This window comes from Corvus kubaryi, unplaced genomic scaffold (genome assembly GCF_017639235.1).
Source record: "Corvus kubaryi isolate FWS band 111438036 unplaced genomic scaffold, C.kubaryi_AGA036_p1.0 37187, whole genome shotgun sequence".
Taxonomy (NCBI): domain Eukaryota; kingdom Metazoa; phylum Chordata; class Aves; order Passeriformes; family Corvidae; genus Corvus; species Corvus kubaryi.
In genome coordinates this window covers 1263164-1284450 of record NW_024581053.1, presented here as the reverse complement: position 1 = coordinate 1284450, position 21287 = coordinate 1263164, and the positions used below count along the sequence as shown (strand labels likewise).

The window sequence follows — 21287 nt, the reverse complement described above, 5'->3', positions numbered from 1 at the left end:
TCCAGCTATTCTTGGCACGGGGACAATTCTATCTATAGAGCCGTTGCAGCGGAGCGCTCTGCTGGCACAGAGCATCGGTGCCAGGAAGAGAGGGAGCTAATTACCCTGAAAGCATCTGATGTACAGATAATGCGGGATCGGTGCATACAGAGAAAGGAATTATCTCCAAGGAGTCCTTCCCTTGTCTCCAGCGCTTCCTGCCGAGCCCACAACACGGCAGGGTGACACATTTGCATATGCCACATTAAATATGCGTTTCCATAAATATTCTGCTTTTTGCAGCTGCCTGTCTCGGGGTTGTGAGCCACTCACGCAGATGTTATTGAAATCCATCCCTCTGCTCAGCAATGATGCAATTCCTTGACCAAGGAATACCTGATAAACTGACAGCAGCCTTTGCTGTGGCTGAAGGGACTCCAATGCTCATTTAAACCCCATTTAAGATCTTTTAATGAGACCAGACCACTGATTTCTCATTGAAAAGCAAAACTTACCTCCCAGAGAGGGGCTGAAATCTGTGCCTTGGAGGTGAAGGCAGGGCAGGTAAGGCAGGTTTAACCCAGGAATGGGTTAAAAAGGGAGGGCTGGATATCAGTGACCTCCAGCTGGGAGTAACCTGGGGTAACTCGGTGTGAAGGAGATCCTCTGGCACGGACTGAGTGCTGCTCTCCGCCTGTGTACCTGTGCCCAGGTGTTGCTTTGGGGGTCCCCTGGGTAGTGAGGGAACAGAAATAAATTCCCCTTTCTGTCTGTGGGGTTGTGGCTGTCCCTGCCCAGCTGTCCCTGCCCGGCTGCCTCACACAGCAGCTGGAGGATCCCTGCTCAGGATCCAGGCAGCATCAGCAGCTTCCAGCAGTGCCAAGCTGGATGGATCCCATCCCGCCCTCCGGTAATTCCCAGCCCACAGAAGTGCCACCAGTCGGGAGGCCCGGCTGCTTCCTGTCACCTGCAATGCCGGGGACGCCTTAAGTCGCCACCAGGAAGTGCCCAGGAGGGCTGGGCCAGCCACGGGCGCTGCCTCTGAGCACACCTGGAGGCTTTTCCCAGCAGATTCCAAGCAGGGGCACCCTGAAATCACAAAACGCGACAAGGCAGATGGTCTGCAGCAAAACCTTCTTTTACAAATGAACCAGGTTTTTATTCACAGCCCTTACAGAGTGCAAAGAGTTCACAGCCGCCTTGGAAGGGTTCCGTGTGCTGTCAGCACGTCAGTCATTTCCATCTGATTGTGTCACAGCCCAGGTCACAGCCGTCACTCACAGCAGCACTTGCAGCAACAATCCAAGTTTGTTTTTCGTCTAAAAACTCATCCACATTCATTTCAGCCAATGTACACCTGAAACATCCTTTTGGAATTTTGGCAGCAAAATCATCACGTTAAAAAGGAAAAATTACAAAAAAAGGAAGAAGCCTATAAAGTAAGAAAATAAGATTTATAATTTTTTTTAAAAAATAAAAATCTCTCCCATCAGATATAGCCTGTATATAGTTAGCACTTTAGAATTAACAGTGATTCCTGGATATTATCATTATACCAGGTTCCCATGCCACCCCGCAGATTTAGGTACAGATTAGTTGACCCCGTGCTGCTGTATCCAATTCCTGTTAAAGCTCTCATCCTTCATGGCCTTTACCAGCCAGTCCTTCTCGTTCTCCTCCTCAGAGTCGCTCATTTCACTGGAATCAGCAGCCAGGAGTCGGGAATAATTAATTTTCCTCTGCCGGGGCAGTCTGGATTGGACAATTATGAAGAAGAGGATCCAGAGCCCGAGCCCCACGCAGCTGGCCTGGAACAGCACTGCCAGCCCCAAGTGCTGCACCACAAACCCGCCCCCAAAGCTGCCCAGGCTGGCTCCTCCCGCCCAGAGCCCCCCGAGCAGGGCGTGCAGGGCGCGCTCCGTGCCCGGCCTGGCGATGTCCCCCACTGTCCCCTCCAGCTGCCAGCGCAGGGCCCCGCTGCTGAGGGCGGACAGCGCCTGCACGGGGAGCGCTGCCCACGGAGCCCGGAGCAGGGAGTAGCTGAGGAGCTGCGCTGCCAGCACGCCCAGGCTCAGCACCACCATCCTGGCGCCCGGCAGCGCCCGCAGCAGCTGCCCGTTGAGGGGGTGAAGGCCCAGCTCTGCCAGAGGCCCCAGGGCCACCCAGAGCCCCATGAGGAGCTCGCTGCTGCCCTGGTCCTGCAGCTGCCACAGGAGGAAGTTGTGCCCGGCAGAGCTGGCAGCACCCACGAGGAACATGGTGCCCGCTAACAGCAGCGCCCGGCCGTCCCCCCACAGCAGGGCCAGCGCTTTGGCCAGCCTGGGAGCACGGGCGCTCTTCCTGGGAATGTGGCCGGGAAAGAAGGCGCTGACAAGCAGTGAGAGCATTGCCAGGACAGCGTAGCTGTAGAAGTGCACGGCGAGGCGGGGGATGGAGTGGCCAAGGGAGCAATCCAGCTGATCCACCAGCACGGACACACCGCAGGCTCCGGCAGCCGCGCCCGCAGAACTCCACAGCCAGAGCCGCCCGAACCTGTCCGTGGCGTCCACAAAGTCCAGGTACTCGTAGACACTCTCATCCATGGTCCATTCCAGGGAAGTGGCCAACAGCTCCCAAAGCACCACAGCGCCCAGGACCATGAGAAAAACTTGATACTCTCTGTCCTGGAAGATGCTTTGCACTGCCTTGAACTTGACATCTCGAGACTCCAAAAGGTTTTCAGACATGTAGGCATTTCCAACAGCTGTTGGAAAAGCTGTTTTAAACAAAGCTGGCTCATTACTCTCAGTAGCATTTAGGCTTTCCTCAGCATCAACAGCAACATCTGTTGCAGCAGAACCCGGAGTTTCCTCCTGGAGTCCGGGGGAGGGAGGTTCGGAGAAAGCCGGCCTTTCTGGCTCCTGTGTCCGCTGATCAATGGCTCTCACTGTCCAGCCAGAGGGACCATCCAAGGAGCCATCTCCCTTCGGATCGCCTTCCCCAAGTCCTCTGCCGTTTTCCTGAAGTGCACCTGGTGTGCCCAATAACCCCTGGAAGGTTGAAATGCCCAGAGCGGGCTTCCTGCTCGCTGCCAACACGTCAGCAGCTGCTCTCCCCGTTCCCTTTGGCACAGCTCTCGTGTCCGTCACAGCACTCGAGCTTAACGCTGTGTAACTGCTTGTGCCGGGGCTGGGCAACGGGCTGGTCATCGGGCTGGCCACTGTGGTGGGCACCGGGACGAGCAGAGTGGAAGGGAGAGCGGAGGGCAGGGAGCCGGGCAGGCCGAGCTGCCCGCTGCGGTCGCAGCCCGTGTCCCCCGCGGGCGGGATGAGGGTGAGCGCCAGGCTGGCCCCGGCCGAGCCCAGCACCGACCCCGCCAGCAGCAGCCGCCGGCCGGCGCGGCCCCGCGGGCAGCACAGGGGCACGGCGAGCGCCGCCAGGTGCCGGGCCCCGGCCGCGGCCCCCACGAGCGGCGCGGGCAGCCCGAGCAGCCGCAGGTACAGCGGCACGAAGGGCGCGGCGCAGCCCCGGCCCGCGCCCTGCAGCAGCCGGAACAGCGCGGCCAGCGCCAGGGCCCGGCCCACGTCCCACCGCTCGCTCATGGCCCCCGCCGCATGTCCTCACCCGCTGCCGCCGCTCCCCGCCGGCCCCGCTCCGGGCCCAGTGATCGCTCCGGACCCAGTGACCGCTCCGGGCCCAGTGACCGCTCCGGACCCAGTGACCGCTCCGGCGGCTCCGTGCCCAGTGACCGCTCCGTGCCCAGTGACCGCTCCGGGCCCAGTGACCGCTCCGGCGGCTCCGGCCCGGCCGCACCTGCCCCGCCCCGGGGGGATGGCGGGGGCGCAGCGCCGTCTGCCGACCGGGACCGGGACGGAAACGGGGACGGGAACGGCCCGACACAGGAACGGGAACGGCACCAGCACGAGAATGGCCCGGCACGGGAATGGGAACGGCACCGGCACGGGAACGGCCCGGTACCGGCACGGGAACAGCCCGGTACCGGCAAGGGAACGGCCTGGTACCGGCACGGGAACGGCCCGGCACCGGCACGGGAACGGCCCGGCACCGGCACGGGAACGGTCCGGCACTGGCACGGGAATGGCCCGGCACCGGCACGGGAACAGCCCGGTACCGGCACGGGAACGGTCCGGCACTGGCACGGGAACGGTCCGGCACTGGCACGGGAATGGCCCGGCACCGGCACGGGAACAGCCCGGTACCGGCACGGGAATGGCCCGGCACTGGCACGGGAACGGTCCGGCACTGGCACGGGAACGGCCCGGCACTGGCACGGGAATGGCCCGGCACCGGCACGGGAACGGCCCGGCGCGTCCCCGTCCCGCAGGACCCCGGGATGGCTCGGGCTGGAAGGGGCCGCAGCGATCACCCAGCCCAGGTGCCCCGCGCAAGCCGGGGAGCGGCGGCTGCTGTTCCGTGGGCTCAGAGGGACCCGCCCGGGGCTCGCCCTCATCCCGGCCGGCCGGGGCGTGGGGGACGCGGACGGGAACCACATGGCCCGGGATTGTGTCCAGGTGGTTCTGGAATGTCCCCAGTGAGGGGAACTCCACACCCTCTCTGGACAGTCTGTTCAGGGCTCGGTCACTGCACAGGGAAGAAATCGTGCCTCGTGTTCAGGTGGAACTGCGGGGCGTCCTTCCCCAGCCGCGTGCAAACACACAACAACAACCAACTGGCAGTTTCAGCTTGGGTTGGTCTTAATTCCTTTCAATCGGCATTAAAAGGATTGCACCCTGTGGTACAGATCATCCAGGACACCTATACAAATAATTTATCATCCATCTACATAATTTACAGCTGTACAGAACAAACTTTGGACACACAGCCCACACTCCAGCCCAGCCCAAAGCCTCCTGGCTTTTTGAGCATTTTCTTTGTGTGTACAAAACCCACAGTGAAGCCCTGAAGAGGCAGAGGGTGCAGAGCCACTGGTCACCCCTAAAGCCCCACATTACCCCAACAACAACAGCTGCTTGTGCAGGGCATTCCTGACTCATCTGTGAGCCTCCTGCCTCCCCTCAGCTCCCTTCAGGGACAGAGTGTTTGCTGCCCCAGGCTGGCACAGGGGAGCACAATGTTTGGGTCGTGAGGTGAAAACTGGAGAACCGAATTCTGCTGCTGAGATATTGCAGAGTTGTGACTCCTGTGGGGGATTTTAAGGCTTAAGTGCTGTGCTTGGCTCTGCAGAGAGCGAGGGGCTGCATCCGCCAGCATTCCAATGGGGATTCCTTGGGAAATGGCCATGTTGTGCCCAGCGTGGTCTTCCAGATGTTGGTGCAGCTTTGGGGTTAAACATTTCATGAGACCTGGAGGATTTCACACTGCTGAAGATCCTGCTGGCAGCTCTAGAGCTGCTGTGCCCCAGGAGTGGGTCAGGGGCTGCTTTGGGTGGCATTTGGAGTGGGAATGAATAAACCTTTGACTTGGGAACAGGAAGGGACAATTCCTGCTGTGCCAGGAGCAGGAATAGGGCTGCCCTGTGCTGGCTGACAAAGATTGAGACCAGGGAAGTCTGAGGGCTGAACCCCAAAGCCTTGGGCATGTGTTAGAAACAGAGGTGGCCCAAGCAGCCAAGAAAAGCCACAAGCTCAGGGCAGCTCTGCTGAGGGGAAACTGCTCCAGGACCCCAGACTGGGATAACTGGGGCGGGCTCTTTGTTCCAGGTGGACAAACAGAAGGGATTTTCCAGAGGTGCCGCTCCCCAGAGCTGGGCAGGCCTGGCACAGACACGGCAGAGGGAAGGGTTTGTCCTCAGCTATGGGGCTAAGGAAGGATTTGCCAGTGCCACTGCAGCACCTGTGGCACATCTCCAGGGATTCCCCAGTGTCAGCCAGAGGTGACTGGGAATAGCTGCTAAAGGACACTTCCTTTGGGCTGATGAGCCAACAATCACTCCTGAGTGAAGGCAGCCCAGGGAACAAGTTACCTGGGAGCCAGGACAGTACAGAAATCCTAGTGTCATAGAAGGGATGTCCCTGAAAGTGTCCCTGGAGACACTCCAGAAACCACAGATCACATTCTGGAGGTTCATAACACGCATCCTATTTCATCCATTATTCCAGTCAGCCACAAACTGGGATGAGGACAGAGTCCTCCTCATGCCTATCCTGAGCCCTGGGTCGCTCTGAGCTGGTGGAAGCAGGAGCTGTGCTGTCACTGTCACTGCCCAGCCTGGCCCCTCTGCAAACCAGGGCAGGGTTTCTACACCGTGGGAGCAGCAGAGGAAAGGAACAGGGAAGCCTTTGAGGCCTCCTGCCCGCCCATCAACCCCCACTCTGCTGCATCTCTCACCTGCACAGCCCGAACCAGGACTGTGGGGCAGGCTGGGACACAGGGGCACTGCTGGCTGAGCTCACAGGGGAGGCCCAGTCCTGCTGGGGCTGTAGGGGCTGTTCCTGGGATGTACAACCACAGCAATGCCACCAGTGCTCGTGAGGCTCCGGATGAGATGTCCAGAGGCTGTGCAGTGAAGCCACAGAGAAATCCCAGGTGGTCTCCAAGGCACAGCTCAGGTGTGGCAGAGCTGCTGTGCAGCCTCATTATCTGCTCCGTGGAGGGCTCTTCTTCCAGCAGAACCATCCACAGCCAAATACATCCCACAGTCTGGGCAGCCTGAGCAGTTCTTGCCCTGCCAAACACCGCACCACATTTCCCTGTTTCACACCATCCATCGTTATCCACATTCCCTTTGAACCAGCAGCAGGTTTTCACTGCCTTTTACGGAAGCTGCACTGAGCACCAGTGTTCTTCCTTGAGGGCAGGGATACCACGAGCTGTCCTAAACCAGGCTGGGGAATTCGGGCTGCTTTGCCCAGATGTGACACCCTGTGCCAGAATGAGTTTTCCGTGCAGAACCCAACGGTCAGGCCCTGATCCCTGCTGGGCTGTGAGACATCTCCAAAATAAATATTGCTGCTGCCAACTGCCCTGGGATCACCAGCACAGCCAGCACCACCTCACAGGGATTTCCTTGGTCTTCCTGAATGGAGGAGCTCAAAGCTTTTCCCTGACTTGTGCAAAAGGTTAAAGCTCAGTCCTGCAGCATGGCTGTGCCCTTGGCTGTCAGCCGTGGTCACACTGTCACCAGCAGGGCATGGCTGTCCCCTCGGAGGTTACCCACCTCTGCTGGGGCAGCTTTTCACACCACTGCCTTTTAAAGTCACCACTGGTGGCTTTTAGTGTGTTTTCTTTCCCCGCATCCTCTCATAACCCCGTGTCATAACTCACACCACCTTTTTCCCCTTTCCTTCACTGGATGACTCCTGCAAAAGTGTTGATGGGCAGCAGCAGAGACTTGGGCAGGTATTTCACAAGCCCCACATCTTCTGTTTCGTGAGGGCTGCATTTCATGGTCCTTGTCTTCTGCAGGCAGTAGCTGGGCTCGAGGCAGGGAGACACCTCCAGGCTGGAAGAGCACAAGAACACATTTACTGCGTGTTCAAACCTCAGCTCTCTGCACTGCCTGCTGAGGGAGGGCTCTCACACTGCTGGCTGCAGCTGCTCTCATGCTCCTTTCAGCTGGGTTTGGCTGCAGAGATGAGCTGCTGCGTGTTAGTGTTTGACACAAACCCAGTGTCCTGAGCCTGGCCCAGTGTGAAGCTCAGGAATTCACAGTTTGTGTTGGCTGGACCTCGAAGCATCAGCACATCCCATGTCACTGTTCCAGGCACACTAATCCCTGCCATCCCACAGGGCTGGATCCTCTCTTCCCTGCCTGCATGTGCTGGAGACCCCCAGGTGAGGGATGCAGCCCGTGAAGAGAGCAGCAGCAGCAGCATCATGAGATAATTCATAATTCAGGAGAGCCAAGCCTTGTTTGTCCCTGGAGGTTTGTCCCTGGTTTTCTGCTGTCTCACTGAGAGCACCTTTTGTGTAAAGAACCATTTTGTTCCTCACACCGTCACCCAAAAACACAAATGTGGGAGAGCCCTGCTGTGCCCTGCTTTCCCTGCAGAAGGAACGGGTTTGCCTGTGGGGTTTTTATTATGTATGAGGGTCAGGACTCCCTGGAAAACAGGAGGAGATGCAGGGGAGGTGTGCAGAGCCAAGCACCCGGGGGGTTCTCACCCGATCACGTCCCTGTAGGTTCTCCTGCTGTCCTTGTCCAGCCGCACGGTGAAGGGTCTCTGCTCTGGGCTCCTGATCTTGATATTCCGTGTTTTGAACCTGTTTGCCACAGCCTGGATGGGGAGAGGAGGGAGAGCCTGCTGAGGGTGTCCCTCCCCTCCCTGGGCTGGTGTGAAAGGGACAGAAAATGACATTTCTCTGGTTTTATTCTTTAACCCCAGATGTGACACAAAGCAAATCCTTTCTCTGTATTCACAACCTGGCCATGTTTCGTAAGGACAAACATTCCAAACTGGCAGTCCCTGCACAGGCTGTGAGTTTGGGGTGTCTGCTGTGGGTCAAGGTCTGTGCTCCGTGGCCATGGAGGGTCTCTGTGGGCAGTGGGGCTGCAGCACCTCGGTGTTCCCAAAAGCCAGGCAAGAATGGGCAAAATGTGCTGGTTAAAAACACCAGCGGGGAGCCAGAGGGTCCAGGGCCCAAGTGACCAAGGCACAGCAATGTTTAGTGCCACCCAAACTGCAGTGACACATTACCATGGGCAGCGTTTCCTCTGGGGTGTGCTGAAACTCTCAAGTGAAACAAAAAGGACAGAAGTCAAAATTTCAATCCCCTCTCTTATAAATCCATCTCTCCGAGCTGATAAACAGATTCAGTGAAGTTCCTGCTCCTCGTTTATGCTTTGTTGAATTACTTTTGGTGATCTCTTTTGGGGGGATTAACACAGGGGGGCACCGCAGCTGAAGGTGTGGAGCTGATGGAGCTGATGGCAGAACTGCAGACCCTGCTCTGGACCCAAGTGGGGCCACGATTTATTCCTCTACTTTGTCCCTGTGGTCACGGAGTAACCCCAGCAGCAGCTCAAGCATTCAGGAGCTCCTGAGACAGGATTCAGTGTGGCACTGACCAGCAGGGAGGCCACTGACCAGCAGGGAGGGCATCTGGGCCTTTGGCTCAAACATCCAGATTTTTCCATGGAAAATAATTGCGAAACACCCTGTGAGGAGGGTGGCCCCAAAGCCTTCTCCTCTCCCCAGGGTTGCCCTTTCCCTGCTGTTGTAGGGGATTTGGCCCTGCAGGGCCTGGGGACCCCACGGGTACTCACTGAGAAGGACCGTCCTGCCAGGTTGTTGATCCTGACGATCTCAGTGATGGTCACGCTCAGACAGCCCCGCCCTGTGACAGAAGCAGAGGGTTGGTCTGGGGCCGTGGCACAACCTCGGCTCAGCTTTCTGGGGACCCCTGCCCCACGTTTGGGTGCACTGGCTGTGGGCACACGGGACAGCAGGAAAGGGCGCTCCAGCAGCTCCATGGGCAAAGGAACTGCGTGGGACCATGCTTGGGGCGGAAAGCTCAGAGGCTGTGCTGAGGGCAGGGTGAAAGAGGAAGGCTGGAGCAGAGGGAAGACGCTTAAATCGTGTGTGAGCCTCAGACATGGCATTCCTGAGAAAAACCCCAACCAGACCGTGGGGACACTGATATTCCTGTCACTGCTTCCACCCCCACAGCCCAGACACAGCTGGCACCAAGGACCATGGCCGGATTTACCCCAGTGAGCACCAGGAACCTCAGCAAAGCGGGAAGAACCCACCTGCAGCCTCGTCAGCGGGGATGGCTTTCATCAGCAGGCCCGTGGAGCGCAGGGCCAGGGCCAGCTCCTTCTCCCGGTCACTGAGCACAACCTGCGGGCAGGACCGGACCCTGTCAGTGCCCCTGGCAGAGGGGCTGGGCGTGGGGAGGGCTGGGGACAGCTTTTCACAGAGGTGACCTGACAGGGTCACCACAACCTCTCTGTCCTTGCCTGGAGAGCAATTCCAGGGAAAGAGGGAGGGTCAGTCTCCTTTTAGGAGAGCCGTGCCCCGATGGGCATCCCTGGGAGCAGAGATGTTTGGGGTGCCGGGAGACCCACTCACCTTCCTGTAGGTCACTGTGAGGTCGATGCCAGGGCCATCCAGGGTGGTTTTCCTCTTGGTTGTGCTCAGCTCTGCAAGGAGGGAATGAGGTGGGACTGAATTTCCCTCATCCCACCTGTCTGTGGTCAGCAGAGAGGGATCCTCCCGTGGGATGAGCCACCCCAGCGTCACACACTGTCCCTTCTGTCCCTGCCTCAGGAGCTGAGGCTCTGTGCCAGAGGGATGGACTCACTGCAGCGTCTGTGCCCAACCTCAGGGACAAATACCAGGCATTTCGGGAAGTCAGGAACAAGGAGTATTGCCCATGGCCTGGAGCTGTGCAGGCTGAGGGATGGGGTGGGTGGGCTCTGGGGATGGCAGGAGCCCTGTGCAGGCTGGGGCTGGTGGGACACACCCACCTCTGTGGGAAGGGCTGTCCTGCACCTGCGTCAGCAGCTCCGTGAGGAACACGTCCTCGGCCGGCTCCTGCGCCGGGTCCCGGAACAGGACCTGAAAGAGAGGAGCACCCCTGAGAGGAGCATCCCTGAGGATCCCTCTGTCACCCTGGGGTGTCACACGGGGCTTGTGGCACAGACTGCTCCTCCAGAGCACCCAAGGGGGAGCTGGGATCTCATCATGGCACTCAGGGTTCCTGTGGGATGGGGGAACTGCCCTGGCTCTGCTCCCCGAGCTCCAGGAGCGTGGCAGGCCTTGCCAGAAGCCCCGAGGACCTGGCCAGCAGAGCCACGGGCAGTGTCCCCTGCCACTGGATGTCACTGTGCCCTCAGAGCTGAGTCAGCTCCCAGCCACCCACCCACATCACCGGGAGCACTGCCCCGGTGCTCAGCCAGGCTGAGGTGTTGCTGAGCTTCAGGGGACGCAATTTCTCTCTGATCCAACCCAAATCACCAGGTCACTCCAGCCCTATGGACTCTTTTCTTTTCGTGGGCTTGTATTGGGCAAGATGTGCAGAGCAGGTCCTGGAGAACCTCTCCCAGCCACTGCTGGTCCCACATCCATCTCCTGTGGGACTTGGCTCACACCTCTGGGCAGCTTCCTGCAGCCAGAGAGGAACAGTGGGGTCCTAACCCCAAAGGGAAACAGGGGCAGTGTTTGCAGCCGAGGCAGCCTCACGCCCTGGGTGCCAGGAGAGCAGCTCAGGGGCCTCTGTCTGGAAACCACATCTGGAGCCAGTTCCTCGTCCCCTGCTTGAATCTCCCACACTCTCACTGGCGGGTGTTGTCTTGGAGGAGAAAAGAGCGGAAGAAAATTCCACCAGAAAATCAAAATGCCCAGCCACAAACTGAGGCCCAGGTGCTCCAAGGACTGGCAGGCCATGGGTTTTTAGGGAAGTCCTGGGGATGCTCCACCAGGAATTATCGAAGCTCTTTGCAAGCCTCGTGCCAGTTTGCCCAGGCTGGGGCTCCTCCTGTGCTGCAATAGGTGCCACAGTGCCTGTGAGCAGATAAATGGAGGTCTCTGCATCATCCTGAGCTTTGGGGGAGCTGCCAGAGGAGCAGGGAGGGGAGGGTTAATTTCATGTGCCCAAATTTAGCTCTTCTTTGCTCTCCTATCGAATGCCAGGCCTCGCTCTGATACCGTTTCACAGCAAAGCTGGCAGGAAATCAATCAAATGCGCTGCAGGAAACCCTGCAGAGCCCCTGCAAGGTACAGGGAGGTTTTGGCAAAGCTGCTCAGCAAAGCCCCGCTTGCTCCCAGCATCTAAAGCAGCAGGAGGTACCAGGGCTCCCCCGAACCCAGCAGCACAGGAAATCTGCATCCCTGTGGGTTGCTGAGCTGAGATCCTGAAATGGCCTTGCCAGGATCATTGGCTCCAGCGGAGCTGGGCTCCAGAGTCACCGGGAGCTGGCAGGGAGGGACAGGCTGGGGGGAACGGGGATCCAGGCTTGGATCTGCTGGAAGCCCCCAGCCCCTTCTGGCTCTGCTGGCTCTACACAGCTCTGCCAGCCCTTGCAGGGCCGCTGGAGGCCCAGGGGCTGTGCCAGCTGTGCCAGCTGTGCCACCCACCTTGACAGCGTGCACCTGGAAGCAGACGGGCTGGGTGCCCATGCGGGCGTAGTAGGCGATGACATCGGTGAGGAACAGGTCGGTCACCAGGGCCCTGCTCGGCGACGATGGCTGGGGGGGCAAATCACAGGCTGGGTCAGCCCCTGCCACTTCTCAAAAACCCTGCCACAAAATGTCACACCTTCCTGGGCACAGGCTGAGCGATGAGCTGTCCTCTGCCCTCGCCACTCACAGGGAACGGGAGCTGCACCCGCCTCTCAGCCCTGTTTCTGTCACTGGTGGCTCAAACTGCCGGGAAATGAGAGCTGGGGGGATTTCAGCAAAAGTTTTCTTTCTTGAAATCTGCCATTTCCTGTCCCTTGGTCAAAAAAACCCCTCACAGCAAATGGCTCTTGTGGGCTGGGGCAGTGGCAGCCACAGGCAGGGCCCTGGGGAGGGTTTGCAGGAGGAAATCTCTGCCTGGGCATGGAGAGCCCTGCAGGGCACAGGCCCCTCCTCAGGCGCTGCAGGTTGTTTGGGAAATGGGAAGGCTTTCCTCGTACCATGGTGGCCAGCTTGGGGATCATGTGGCACAGGGTGTTGATGTTGCTCTCGTACCAGGGGTCGGCTCTGCCCAGGTACCCGGCCACCTCACACAGCTCCTCGGGGCCAGCGTGGTCCTGGGGGAGAAACACAGCTCAGACTCACTCCAGCCTAGGGATTGTTTGCTTTTCCTGGGCTTGCATTGAGCAAAATGTGAGGAGAACTTGGAGAACCTCTCCCAGCCACTTCCAGCCCTAAATCCAGCTCCTGTGAGATTTGGCTCACGCTCCTGGGAAGCTTCCTGCAGCCAAAGAGGAACAGCAGGGTTCACCATATCAGGAGCCATAAGGAGATGGAGAGATTTGTGACATTTCCCCATCCCTCCCCTTTCCCTGCTCAGTCCAGAGAAGTTGGCAAACTCATTTAGCAGGTGCTCAAGAACAAAAATGCCATGAGGAATGAAAAGAAGAAATACTGATTTTTATATTGGCCTGTTGGTCAGGGGTCACAGCCAGCTGAGCTTAAAAGATCCTAAATGCAACTGTTTATTTCTCTCTGTCTCAGGCTGTCAGAGGGGAGGGGATGTGTCCAACATAAACTGCAAGTAGTGACTCACAGACCTAAACCGGGGCCATGGCCAAGGAGGTGAAGCCCTCAACAAGCAGCAACTGCTTCCCCTCAGCACTGGGGAGGTGGGAAAAGCAGCAATCCTTGGCTAAACCTCATGGAACCTCCTGCATCGGGGGCCTGGAAGCAGAACTGAAGCAGCTGTGACTCCAAACCGAGCCCAGCAGCTCCGTGTTGGCTCCCACCCTCCTTACTTTGGGAAGGTGGGAATTCCTGGATCCCCCTGCTCTTCCCCCAGATGCCCATCCCCGGCCGCTGTCAGGCACTCACCGCAGCAGCCGAGGGGTGCGGCTGCCCCGGCACCACGGGGATGTGGTAGAACTGCAGGTTCAGCCTGGGCGTCAGGAACACTCGCCGGGTTTCCCGTTTCCTGAAACGAAAAATAGAATGTCCCGAGGGAAAGGGGCAGAACGCGGCTCCTGGCCAAGGCTGGACAGTGCCAGGACACTGCAGCTGCTCTGCCACCTGCCCCCGTCACTGCCCCCGTCCGCAGCCACCCCGGCTGCTCCAACAGCCTGAAGGGCAAAGCAGCCGCCCTGTCCTGCTGTCCCCCGAGCCCGGCTGGCCCCGGTACCTGAGGGAGTGGTAGGCTTGTGCCAGGCGCCCCAGGATGCGGTCGTCCCCCAGCAGCACCACGCGGGCGGTGTGCAGCCTCTGCAGCGGGGCCGCGGGCTCCGGGGGCATTCCCGACCTCCTGGGCAGCTTCCCGGGGGACTTCCCCCCGGGGCCACCGCTGCCAGCCTGCAGGAAGGCCACGCTGTCCAGCGGGGACAGCTTTTTCTTGATGCCGCCCTTCCTGTGGAGCCGGGAGTGCTCGGTGTCCGCGGCGCAGGGAGCGCACGGCTCCTCCTGGGCGGGCAGGTCCCGCTCGATGCCGCTGTCGGTGGACAGCACGGAGAAGCGGCTCTGCCCGCAGCAGGCACAGTCCGGGAGGATGTCCTGGATCTCGATGGGGTCCAGGTCCTGCCCGAGGCAGTCGGGCTCGCAGCTCTGCGACAGCGGGCGGAGGAACAGCACCAGCTCCTTCCCTGCGGGCACAGAGCAGCCTCAGCAGGGACAGCCGGCCACTGCCAGCCTCAGCCCTGTCCTGCCCCCGCTGCCCTCTCCCCAGGCCAGCTGCCGAGCAGAGATCTCCAGCAGCAGGCCCAAGGGCAGTCAGCCTTTCCGTCCCATTTCCCACTGAGAGAGCTCAGCACCGTTCCAATCCCAGAATCCCAGACTGGTTTGGGTTGGAAGGGACCTTGAAGATCATCTTGTTCCCACCCCCTGCCATGGGCAGGGACACCTTCCACCAGACCAGGGTGCTCAGAGCCCCATCCAGCCTGGCCTTGGACACTGCCAGGGACAACAACAAAAACAGGCCACAACAAAATCAGGTCCTCTGGGCACATCCTGCTGCAGCCCCAGCTCCTTCACCCCTTCGCTCCCCAAATCCCCTGACCTGATCCCAGGAAGGAAGGCTGGAGCAGTCAGCACGAATCTCCACAAGCCTGGCCTTGGGACAATGGTTCCAAAACTCCCTGCCCAAGGGTCAGGGCTAAGTGACCCCTTTGGGACAGGACCCCCAGGCTCAGGCCCCACCCAGCTCCCCCCAGCCCCGGGGCACTCACAGAGCTGCTCATCTTCTGTCCACAGGTGGAAGCTGATGTTGGGGTTGGGCAGAGGGGTCCCCTGCAGCCCTTCCTGGGGAGCATTCCCTGGGAAAACAAGGATGCTTGGAGCACGCGGGAGCATTTCCCCACACAGGAGCACGAACCCCCTGGTGCTGAGCACCGGCTGAGGCAGCCCCGGGGCTCTCTCAGCCAGATGTGAGGCTGTGAGGCCTCTGCTCTCACAAACGGAGCCACCACAAAGTGTCCACAACGTTGGTGGGAGGGAGAAATGAAAATGGGGAAACTGAGGCGGGGTGAAGGACCTCGCCTTGCAGCCAGCAGAGGGACTGCAGAGTAAATGAACACTCCTCTGGCACTGGGCCTCCAGTGCTCGTGGTGATCTGAACCCTCTGATCCCACCAGCACCGACCCTTTAAATCCAGGAGAGCTCTGGGACAACAGTGGGACACTTTAACACTCACTGCCCCCAAAAGGTGATGGTCTCACACCCCTCACTGCCCCCAAAAGGTGATGGTCCTGCTCCCCCCTGGCACCAACCGGCCGCTCCTCCCCATATCCTGCACTGGGACAGTCTCCAGCTCTTCTGGGGAGGGGTTGGGACACAGGGAGCAGCCAGGAGAGGAACCATGACCCCATTTCCCTCTGGCTACCCCAGATCTGTGTGAGGAGCTGTGGTGGATGGGGAATTTGTTACAGTCTGTGTGTCCTGAGTGGCACTGGGCTGGAACAGAGCATGGCAGGGATGGCAGGAGATGGCAGTGCCACCGTCCAGCACACCACAGAAAGGTTTGGGCAGGAAGGGGCCTTAAAGCCCATCCAGTCCCGCGCTGAAGCAGCAGCAGGAATTCCCATTGTCCCTCTCCTCAGTGACAAATCTGCTCGCCAGGGCCAGCTCTCCCTGCTGGCCACGGGGTCACTGCAAGGAGCCTGATCCTGCTGCTAAAGGGGATGGCGGGGACACAGCGGGGACACGAGGGCTCCGTGCCCCGGTGGGAATGTCTGGCTGGGGCTCACCTGCGGGCAGGGAGCCCAGGAGGCCGTGGTAGATCCTCTCCAGCCTGGCCGTGTGCTGGCCCCGCTCCGAGCCCCCCTCGCTCCCCACACACTCCACGGCGGCCACCACCTGCTGGAACCAGTGCTCCACGTCCCCCAGGGGCAGGGCCTGTTGGGAGAGGGGCTGTGAACACCTGGGAACAGGGAGTGCTCCATGGCCAGGGCAGCGGGAGGGGCAGAAAGAGCAAACAAGTCCTGCAAAAATAATTTCCCAGCAGGACACAAACGTCCTCTTGTCCCCAGGAGGGACGCTGGCTGTGCTGGCTGCTCGAAGCTCCTTTTCTGGCAGCTTTGCAGCTGATGGGCACTGTGTCCCTTGGGGCATCTCAGCAGTGCTGGCACTTCAGGTGGCTCTCAGGAGATGGGGACAGCAGGCACACAAAGTGTCCTTGGGGTGGGAATCGCCGAGAGCTCCTGCAAAGTTTTGGAGCCGGACATCTGCGCTACTGCGGCCCCACAGCTCCTTCCAGGAGGTTTTGGAGAACACTGATGGAAACGTTTCCCCTGAGAGGTTCCTGCAGTGCCCAGGGGCTCTCAGAGGAGCTGTTTCAGTGGCAAAGCCAACACTCAGACTAAAGATTCCAGACTCTGGCTCTGCTGCAGCCGCTGCTTTCCATTTGAAGGGTGTTTGAGTTCAACCCCAGCCCAGCACTGGGGCTGCCAGGGCTGGAGACCAGCGCTGAGGAGCTGAGGGGGTTTCTCCACTTGCCAAAACACCTTTTGCCCCTCCAAGGTGTCCAGCCAGAGCAGGACCATTGGAAAAGCTCCGGAGGAGCTGCTGCACTACCTGGAGTCGAGCCCTGAGGCCGTGGATGTCGCAGGTGTCACCCAGGGCCGCCTGCAGGGCGTGGGTGACCACGCAGCTCATGCAGCCCCGGGGGCTCTGGGACACCCGGGCCGCCTCGGTGTCGGTGACCAGGGCGGTGCAGATGGCCTCGGGCAGCAGCTCTGGGTCAGCAAAGATGAAAATCCTGTGGGGACAGGAGGGTGGGGAAAGAGGGAGCTGCAGATCCACTGTCACTGACACCAGGGCTGGCAGGAGCAGCTCACATCTCTCTTTTTTGATTATTGCTGTCGATATTCCCCTTCTCCACCCTGTCTCCCCTCCAAGGGCAGCTCCCTGCCTCCCAAAATAATTGGGGACACAGGAGGAATGTGCCTCTCCCCGTGCAAAGTTTTAGCGAGGTACTGGACGTCACCCAGTTGTGTCCCCCAAAACCACGTGGTTTAGGCCCAGCTTGTCTGTTCCAGCGGAGATTAATTCAGAGTGCTGGCAAAGGACAGGTTTCCCTAAGAGGCCACAAAATAGAAGCCGCAGCCCCTGCAGAGAGGCAGCACCCACCTCTCCTGGTAGGGGTACGGGGCGCTGCGCAGGCTTTGCTCGGAGATGACCATCCTTTGGTACAAGGTTCCTGGGAAGGGGATAAACACTCGGGGTCAGAGCAGCAGGAGCAGCGCAGTTCCTGGAGCAGCCAGGGCTGCTCCCAGGTGTAGGGGCTGAGGCGGCTCTGCCAAGTCAGGGAACACCCACCGAGATGAGGCTAAACAGCCCAGAACTGGGCCAGAGCTAAAAATAGCCAAGGACAAAGATAGGCCAGGCTCCAGAAAAAGAAACCCCCTTCTATTCTGGGACAATTTCCTGTGTTTCCCTTCCTTTGTTTAGGGTATCATGAGCTTGGGAGCGGAGCTGGAAGCAGGAGGAAGAGCCCTGCTGCTGGCCTGGTGTTTGGGGGCATCTGAGGAGCACCAGGGATCTCCGGATCAGGAGAGAGGCACTTCCCCCTCCCCCTGCTCAGGGGTGAGGATCCCTCCTCCTGCCCTGGCTCAGGGACAATCACCCTGTGAGCCCTGTGGTGCTCTGAGGGGGAGATCCCCTCTCTCCACACTGAACTGTTCCTCTACCAAAAGTCAGGGGAGATAAAGGTGCCCCGTGGAGCTCCAGCCAGAGCAGCGCTGGGGAGGAGTGGTTGGGGTGACGGGGGTGGGCTGAGCCTCCCCAAAATGGCACCAAAATTCCCCACCAGGTTTCTCCTGTTTCACCTCCCCCTCACAGGGTGTCTGCACCTTGCTCTGCTTTAAAGGATTGCTTTGGAAGGCTCCTGTTAAAGAGAACTTTAACGAGAAGGACTTTAATAAGAACAGAGGAAAAGAACACAGCCAAAAAGGAAACCAGGTGTTCTTGGGCTTGCTTCGCTCACGGGGCTGTTCCTGCAGCCACCGCTGACGTCTCAGTGGCCACAGCCTGGGGGAGAGCCCAGGCGGGTCTGAGCCGCAATCCCAGATGGAAAATTCCCTTTGCAGGAAGGAGACACCTCAAAACGTACGGGGATGTCCAGGCTGGGAGCAGAACAGCTCGTTTCCCACAGAGAAAGAGGATGTCTGTGTATATAAACATCGATTGATATCTCTGGCATTAGGTGGGCTGGACTTGGCTCAGCTGTGCCTACACTGAGAGCAGGATGATCCCAAGTTTCTCTGATGGTAACAGAGGCTCAGCAGGCTGAGACCAGGAGAGGGGAACCCTCCCACCCAAACACATTCCCAAAACCCCAAATGTTTGTCCAGTCCCACAGGAATCCCAGCCATGGCTCAGTGCATCAGGCAAAGCTCTTCAGGTGTGGAAATCCCCCAAAACTCCCCAAAATGAGCTGGGTTTGGCCAGGTTTTGATCTGGTTTGGGCTGGTTTAGAGCTGATTTTCTTCACACCACCCCTCGAGGGCCCAGCCCTCCCCTGTGCTGGGCAGGGATGGGGCAGGGGCACCCCCTTACCTGGGGCTGTCCTCTCCACCTTCAGCCTGCTGGCATAGGCCAGCCCAATGGTGCAGAAGGGCTTGGGCAGGGTCAGCAGCCTCTTGCAGAAGTCATAAACCCTGGCACAGAGCTCGTCAGGGATGCAGGGAGCCTGCAGAGGGACAGGGAGTGATCCCTAAATCTGCTCCCACACAGCCCTCGGGCTGGGAGGGCACCAAGTTCACTGCCCCAAACTCACCACGGGTTTAAATGCAAAGCATTGAGCAGGATCAGGCCCTGCAGTGGCTTGGGAACCTCCAGCAATACCCACTGGAGCTTGGGGACATTTTTTTTGGCCAGATGGGGCTTCCTGTGCCACCAGGCACTGAAAGGCCTCCAGAAAAGGGGTCAGGTGGAAGGACCTGGCACTGCCCGTGGCACAGGGACATGGGAAATGCACAGCTGAGCCCACCCGGGGCAGTCCCAGAGCTTCGCTAGCTCTGAGTGGCTGTTCCAGGTTCTGAGTGGCTTCAGGTGGCCCCTGCTGTGACTCCTGATGTCCCTGGATGCTGCCCCAATGAGGCCCAGGGTAGGTTCCTGTATCAATGTGTAGGTTCCCTTTACCAAGGGGTAGGTTCCCTGTATCCAGGTGTACACTCCCTTATCAAGGTGCAGGCTCCCTTATCAAGGCGCAGGCTCCCTTATCAAGGCGCAGCTCACCTGTATCAAGGTGTACATCAGCGTGTGCAGCAGGGGGATGATGTAGTGCCGGAGGTCCCCTCGCTCTGCCTGTGGGAGCAGAGGGCACAGTCAGGTCCTGGCAGGGCGCTGGGCTGGGCAGAGCAGCCCCAGAGCCCCCAGCGCATGCCAGGCTCTGTCTCTGAGCCCGGGAATTCATCCTGGCTTAGGGGGGATCCCTGGGTCAGGGTGGGGTTTGGGATCCCTCCGCAGGCTTTTAGGGTGGGCAGGATGTCCCTGGGGAGGTGCACAGGGGAGGATGGGAGAGGGCGAGCAAAGGTTTCCAACTGAGCTCATTGGGGAGCTCCTTTCCGCTCCTGCATGAACACAAAACCTCTGGGAAAAGCCTGGCCTGGGTTTGGTGGGGTGGGAGCAGAGGGAACAGGGAGGTGTTCCCGTCCTGGGTCCCCATCCCGGCCCATGGGAATCCAAGGGATGCTCCAGCTCCACCCTGCAGCCTGGTCTGGCTCTAACAACAGCTCCAGCATTGAGAATGCCCCTGGATAAACCTGGGAAAGAATTCCCACCCCTAAGATAACTCTGGCCCCTTTCCCCAGGGCCGCTGTGCTGGTGGAGCCGAGCTAACCGGAGCCGGTGGCAGCAGAGCTGGAGAAAACCTCAATAAACGAATAGCAGGGAACTGCTGAGTTGGGACCGGCCCTGGAGGAACTCAGGCATGAAATTGCTAAATTATCATCCCTGCCTGGTGCTGATGGCTCAGAGCTGCTGAGGAGTGAGAAAACCCACAAAAGCCCCAAGTGACAGGGATTTCCTGGAAGAGCTTCAGGGAGATGAAGGGAATTACAGAGCAAGAGGGCTGACACCCTCCTGGGCAAGGGAAGATAAGAGTGACAGAGTGATAACAGCTAGAGGGGAGGACTGGCCTGGCTTCTGCAGAGGAAAGCAGCCCTCAAATCCTCAGGGACAATCCCTGAATCCACAGCCAAGGCTGATGTGGATGTTCCTGTCTGGATTTGTGAAAGCCCCTGGATAAAATCCCTCTCCAGGGCACTGATGGAAGCTGAACTGCCTCAACACGAGACAGAGAGCCTGCAAACAACCCCAGAGCTGCTTCGGAGCAAGGAAACTGGGACTGGGGTTGGGATCAGGGCTGGGCTGGGAACTGGGATTGGGGTTGGGATCACTGCTGGATGTTCACAGTGCTGGGTGTGTGCACAGGGACCTGGGCTGGGCTGGCACCGGGGGGACACGGCAGTGCTGAGGGAGGTGACAGCTCCGCAGGGCTGCTCCAGCCTCCCAGGTCAAAGGAAAAGTAGCAGAGATGCAGAGAAAATGGCCCAGGGAGGTTTCTGGATGGGGGACAAGGAGCGGGGGCTCATCTGTGGGGTGAGGAGGAGGAGGAGGGGAACGAGGGCCCTGGGTAAACTGAGGCAGGCTCAGAAGATGACACGTCCCCAGACCACAAACGCGGTCACACCAGGATGCAGAGGCTGCTGAAGGCTCGAACAGACCAGAAGATGAGGTAAGAAATCGATGAAACCAAAAGCCCTCGCAGGTTTCCACCGGTGGCTCCAGGGCAGGGCACGGGCTTGGGAGGGGTAGAAACGAGAGATGTGGGGGAGGAACTTCCGCTCTACCTGAGGGCACGGAGGGAGGGGTGGGGGAAGTTTGGGGTGGCTGGGAGGGTTTATCAGTGTAAGGGCTGCCTGCCTCGGGCTGCTGTGGCAGGGAGGAGCCTGAGGGGGCTCCTGGCTCTGCCGCGGCTCAGTGACACTGTAGGGACAAAGCATCAGCTGGGACAAGCCCTGCTGTCCCTCAGGGGTTTTCACTCTGTGCTGAGCCCCAGTGCCCAGCCAGGCCTCAAAGCCCTGAAACCCCTGTTTGAGGTGGAGCTGAGCCCCATCGCTCTGCCTCCCCCAGCGCACAACAACTGATGCCACAGCTCATGGCACAGCTCATGGCACAGCTCATGGCACAGCGGGGGCAGCCCTGCACTCAGGACACCTCTCCGAGGTGGCATTCCCCTCTCGGAGGCGGCACTCCCCTCTCGGAGGTGGCATTCCCCTCTCGGAGGTGGCATTC

At 59.4% G+C, this 21287-nt stretch overlaps 2 protein-coding genes across 6 annotated transcripts in view; both read right to left on the bottom strand.

Annotated features, from left to right (window-relative positions):
* Positions 1–1113: 1113 nt before the first annotated feature.
* MFSD6L (major facilitator superfamily domain containing 6 like) lies at positions 1114–3771 on the bottom strand. Its single transcript, XM_042022117.1, has one exon. It carries the CDS (start codon positions 3558–3560, stop codon positions 1572–1574), a length of 1989 nt encoding a protein of 662 aa, XP_041878051.1. The 5' UTR covers positions 3561–3771; the 3' UTR covers positions 1114–1571.
* A 956-nt stretch (positions 3772–4727) lies between these two features.
* Positions 4728–21287, bottom strand: part of PIK3R6 (phosphoinositide-3-kinase regulatory subunit 6) — a 29897-nt gene continuing 13337 nt past the window's right edge. For 4 of the 5 annotated variants that reach the window (XM_042022115.1, XM_042022112.1, XM_042022114.1 and 1 more), the window contains exons 5-20: positions 19227–19295; positions 18546–18678; positions 17118–17187; positions 16563–16746; positions 15737–15884; positions 14720–14806; positions 13684–14137; positions 13380–13479; positions 12503–12619; positions 11961–12071; positions 10352–10442; positions 9954–10024; positions 9632–9722; positions 9146–9216; positions 8044–8180; positions 4728–7381 (exon numbers count right to left, since the gene is read on the bottom strand). In XM_042022115.1, the coding sequence (XP_041878049.1) occupies positions 7225–7381; positions 8044–8180; positions 9146–9216; positions 9632–9722; positions 9954–10024; positions 10352–10442; positions 11961–12071; positions 12503–12619; positions 13380–13479; positions 13684–14137; positions 14720–14806; positions 15737–15884; positions 16563–16746; positions 17118–17187; positions 18546–18678; positions 19227–19295 (2091 nt within the window). In that variant the 3' untranslated portion in view covers positions 4728–7224. The remainder of the gene's footprint in view (positions 7382–8043; positions 8181–9145; positions 9217–9631; positions 9723–9953; positions 10025–10351; positions 10443–11960; positions 12072–12502; positions 12620–13379; positions 13480–13683; positions 14138–14719; positions 14807–15736; positions 15885–16562; positions 16747–17117; positions 17188–18545; positions 18679–19226; positions 19296–21287) is intronic. The other variant, XM_042022116.1, reaches the window with a different exon arrangement.